Consider the following 5,259-nt stretch of genomic DNA (forward strand, 5'->3'; position numbering starts at 1 on the left):
TTCCCCCCCCCCCCCCCCCCTCCCCTCTTAGTTGCCATTATGAGGAAACATTGTTATCTTAAAACAAAAAATTCACAATCAAGTCATGTACCTGACATGTAGTGCATAACAGAGATTACATTCTTTTTTAAATTTTATGGCTGATTCAGTGCATGACCAAGGAGAACGGAGACTCAAAATTTGCTGTGTCTTCTACTCAACTTCTGAGCAGTGTTCAACCAGTTCCATTGTATATTATGTAGTCTGGTTACTCACGTCCACATACAGTTGCCAACCTTGACCCCTTTTTATCAGATTTTGTCCTTACTGTTGCACCAGTCCACATTAATATATTTCTGGGAGACAGGTCTGATAGTGCTGAATATCTATATAAGCTGTCAAAATTTTATTGTTGCACTCTTGTTTCCTAGAAGTATATTGATAAGTCAAACAAAATGCAACCTTCAGCCTTTTCCTCCTGTTTATATCTCTTAGCTGTCTGCAGCCCGCCTTGTAAGAATGGTGGCCATTGCATGAGAAGTAATGTCTGTACTTGTCCTGATGGGTACACAGGCAGAAGATGTGAAAAAAGTAAGCCAGTGTTAAAATCCTTCCAGGTTCCAAAAATAACCAATAAATTATTCTGTAATCAGTTAAATGTATTAAACAGCAGATATTTTTGATTTTAAGGTGTCTGTGAGCCAAGGTGCATGAATGGAGGCAGGTGCATAGGGCCAAACGTTTGCTCTTGTCCTTCAGGATGGAGGGGAAAAAGATGTAACACACGTACGTATCTTGTAGTTAACAGGAGAACCATGCCTTAAAAGTAATATATTACTAAAGAACAACTCTGTTAGTGCCAAAGAACTTAAGAATATACATGCATTGAAAAAATAATGGTTTACAACTTGGCAGAAAAATTTAGGGTGGGGGACTAACACCATGCAGTTCTTAGGCTAAATTGTGAGACTAACATATCTTTTAAGTTCTTGTATAGCAAATAATGTTTGTTTCTTTCTCAAATCACATCTAAACAAGAAGCACCTGTATTTCTGCATACATGCAACTGCAAAGAGCTGTCAGTGAAGTGAAAGAATATCAGTTTGTGCTGTAGGACATAAAAGCAGATACAACAGAAAAAGTAGTACAGTGAAAGATTGGAAAACTGTGGAAGCATAGTGGGAAATGATTGGAAGAGAAGATGCAGTGAGCACAAGCTTTTTAGGAAAGGTAGAAATAGGACTGTGGTGGTAGCACAGCTTGTGGGCCGCATTGTCTCTTAACGAAGCTATTGATGGTGCATAAATAAAATGAAGCAGCATGGATAAAAGCACAGTCCACATGAAAATTAGCATGAGGATGGATGGTAGAAATCCAATAGATACAAGTGTTAGTGTCTGTCACAGTACCCACCCGAGGCCCAGATATTGATATGGTCAATGAGCTCTCTAATGGTATGGAGGAAAACCAATTTTCCTTGTATTACTTTCTGTAATTATTGGAAAGTTTTATTGAAAAAATATTAGCCATATTGGCAAGTGTGAGATATTCCTGGACACTGTGGAAGAGAGATTTGATTATCAGATAGTTAACCAATGAGAAATAATAGGGGTTTAGATTACAGCTTAATAAGCAGGGATGAATGTGCAGAAAAATGAGTGATAGAAAATAACTTTGCAGTAAATGTTATGAATTTATTCATTGTGTGTTAAACTGCATCACAAAGGATCTCTCAATAAGGTGTAGGCTTTAGAAAGGTAAATTTGGAAAAAACAAAGCTATTTAGTGGTGCTGACTTAATTCAGTATTTCAGGCTTTTGTAGTAATCTGTGATGCATCAGAACATCTCAATGCATCCTTCGGCTGCAAGCTTTTTTATTTCTAATTGCCTCTCTTCTTTAATATTCCGTTGATCTGAGATGGATATTCAGTGAAGATGATGTGACTCTTGTCTATAGAAAGCACTCAGCCTCTTGTGAGCATCCTTAAATAAATAAGTAAAAGTTATCACTTGGGATATAACTAAACTTTGTGATGATGTCTGTGCAGCAATCTGTCTTCAGGAATGTAAGAACGGTGGGGAGTGTATTGGACCAAGTACATGTCATTGTCCTCCACAGTGGGAAGGAATCCAGTGTCAAACACGTAAGAATGATGTGACCTGTAAAAATTTTGCTTCAGCACAGTTAGGACTGCTTCAGCAATACATAGTGCCTAAAAGTTCTACATCTTGGTTGTTATTTTAATCCAAATTGGTGTCAAAGGCAGGATAAAGAGTAGAGATTCCTCTGCCCACTCCGAAGCCCTCAGAATACAACATTAGTCTGGGACCATGGCAGTGTGCAATGGCTTGCTCTAACCCTGAGAGGCCATTGCAATAGCTTGAAATAGTAGGATGCATTAAAAACCATGTTACTCATGTCCCTGTCTCAATTTCATTTATGCCCTCAGCATGTTCCCATATTAGATCTGCATCAAAGCATAAGGGGGATGGGATAGGCCATAAGACCATTGTTGGCTCCACGTGACTGTGAAGTCTTCTTACACTGAAGGCTGTTTGCCTGTGAAAACACTTACCTGGTTCTCAGGTCCTATAAGCAGGCAGAATAAGTATATAGAGATAGTAGCCACCTTTCCTCCACCAAATTATTTTCATTAATAAAGCCACATATGTACCTCTCTCTTTTTAGCTGTGTGCAACCAGAAATGTCTGTTTGGAGGCAAGTGTGTATTGCCTAACGTATGCTCTTGTCGTCCTGGTTATACTGGAGTCCTCTGTGGGAAGAAAATTCAGGTACGTGTAGAGTCAAAGCAGCATCACAGATACAGTAACTAGGGAATCATTATCTAGTTCATCCTTGTCCAGTGAAGCAGCATGAAATGCACCACATGTGTTTGTCTAATTTCTTCCTTTCCGTCTCCAGTGAGGGAAAGTTCATAAAATTCCTAAGCTATTCCAGTGATTTATAGGCTCTAATACTTACGGAATTGTTCTCAACACCTGAAATAAATTTCCTTTGTTTCAAATTAAGTTGATTATCTCTTGTCATTCCCTCAGTGGCTGCAGCAGGAATTGATAACTATCCTTTTCATAATAACCCCTATTCTCTTTTCCAGAATCTGACCCCACTTCGGGGAAGAGTATCCCACTGCTGATTTTCTTAGTTTGCATTGTCAAGCTCTGATCTTTTTCAACCAGCTAACTACACCATCTCTCAGTCCATTCCTGTTTTATGCAAACATTCCCTATCCCCAAGTGTAACTTTGCTATTTTGCATTATAGTGAGTGCTGACCATTTTTCTGTTTTGTCACATAATCTTCTGTTGTATTCCTTTCTTTAGTACTGACAGTCATTCACTGAAGTAATTTAATTAAATATTTCATTACAACTAACTTTTTTGTGATGTCTGAAGTAGAAAGCATTCTACCCTTCTCTCATCATCTGTAATGTTTTTCGTAATTTCAATATATTCAGACACTTTTCTGGTGCTAGCAGCATCCATTTGGTGGAGTTGGGACATGACATAGCCTAGCTGATTTTAGCACTGCATGCTGATGTTCCTTTACATTCATCTTCAATTACATGACACTGTTCATACCTGTACTATGTTTTATTTTAAAAACAGTTTAGTTATTTGGTCTTCTGCTGCAGCCAAACTAGCATATTCTATCCTTCCCATCTTTCCTTTCTTTTTAGTACTTTGCCACATTATGTCTTTTCTTGTAAAACCTATAATGTGACTGCTAGATGTGCAGGCATTTTTAGTGAGAAGTGAACAAAAACCGGAAAACAGCAATGGTTTAACTTTCATCCAGCCTCAGTTTCTCTCAGCTGAAACTACTGGGAGTTGAGATCTTTTTTCTACTTTATCAAGTCCAATATACAATGCCAATACCAGATAACTTGAGACGGGGCAAATAAATGTGTTTTAAGAAATTGAAAAAATACACATTTTGAAAATATAAAACTATCCTATAAAGATAAGACTATAATTTTGCAATATGGGTTTCCAAAATGTGACCTTAAAAAAAGAATTTTGGTTTGAATGTTTACATAAATATATCCCACAAAGCATTAGTATATATTCATAATCTAGAAAATACATTGCTGATTAGTTAGCCACTGACCAAAATGACATATTTTCTTAAAGAAATAAACAAGCTATATGCACAAGTTAAACTTAATGTTGTGATTCTGCATATTGGGAAAGCATAGATTCATTACAATTGTTTGTTAAGCTTCATCATAAACATAGACTCTGTTATTAAAATCTTGTTCATGTTTACTTATTTATTTTTCTCTCCAAGGTACAAAGGCATCATGGTTGAAAAAAAAGAAGTGTATCAATTAAATTGCAATGCTGCATGGATGTATGAGACTTGAAAATAGTAAGAGGGTTGAAGGCAATTACAGAGTTTATTTAAATGAAAGGAATATCCAGAAGCATTATTTTAAAAGATTTGTATTACAGTCATGAATTTTGGCGAGCTTCAGAACAACTATTTTGTAGTCATTAAAACATATGTATATTTCTTTATTTTTTTGCTACCTCATGCACAAACCTCACAGCCTTTGATTCTTGACTAGGTTCACAGATTTGTTGAATGATGCAAACCCAGAATTCTGCAGTTTGTTGATGTAGTTAACTGGACTGTGGGATTTCCTGTGTGGAAACAAGACTAATAGCTGCTGAGTATCTCTAGGAAAGAAGTCAGCACTCCATCACTTGTGAATGGTACCTTCTGATTTTAAACATTGTTTACATACATATTATTTGGCTGCATACAGAAGGAAAAGCAGAGCTGGTTTTTTTCTTCTTCACCTTGTATTTGCATCAGTCTATTACAATGACTAGCTAGTAGTGAGGAAGGGAGAGAGAAATAAAACCAAGGCTTGGCTCCTAACAGCGGAGGCAAGGCCGCGTGTCTTGTTAACTGTCAACCAGATGCAGAATAATTCTGGTTTCTCTGTGGCAAGCCTTTGTAGCGAGGAGTCACGTACCGAGTCTTCTGGTGTGACTTCATCACTTACACTCACGGAGTGGTGTACCCAGCTACTGAATGATTTCCGTGTCTGTAAGACTTTTATGCCCCTGTTTTTGAGATGGCCGTCAGTAATATGAGGAAATTTTGTCTCCAAGTCCCTTAGAGAAATTTGACAATGCTTTTAGTCATGCTAAATCGTGAAACAGGAACTAATGTATGGATTGTGCTATCCATATAGGTCAAATCAGAAAGTATCATAGAGGAGGTTTTCTCATTACCTGTTGCTCCAGTGA

The 5,259-nt window shown here is 37.3% G+C and overlaps 1 protein-coding gene across 1 annotated transcript in view; it reads left to right on the forward strand.

Moving 5' to 3' along the window:
• Positions 1-4,772, forward strand: part of VWDE (von Willebrand factor D and EGF domains) — a 35,041-nt gene extending 30,269 nt beyond the window's left edge. The window contains exons 26-30 of the mRNA XM_026843542.1: positions 475-570; positions 670-765; positions 2,029-2,124; positions 2,670-2,773; positions 4,289-4,772. Of these exons, the coding sequence (XP_026699343.1) occupies positions 475-570; positions 670-765; positions 2,029-2,124; positions 2,670-2,773; positions 4,289-4,309 (413 nt within the window). The 3' untranslated portion in view covers positions 4,310-4,772. The remainder of the gene's footprint in view (positions 1-474; positions 571-669; positions 766-2,028; positions 2,125-2,669; positions 2,774-4,288) is intronic.
• The last annotated feature ends 487 nt before the right edge of the window (positions 4,773-5,259 follow it).

The sequence above is a fragment of the Athene cunicularia genome, assembly GCF_003259725.1.
Source record: "Athene cunicularia isolate RWA chromosome 2 unlocalized genomic scaffold, athCun1 chr2_part1, whole genome shotgun sequence".
NCBI classification, from domain to species: Eukaryota; Metazoa; Chordata; class Aves; order Strigiformes; family Strigidae; genus Athene; species Athene cunicularia.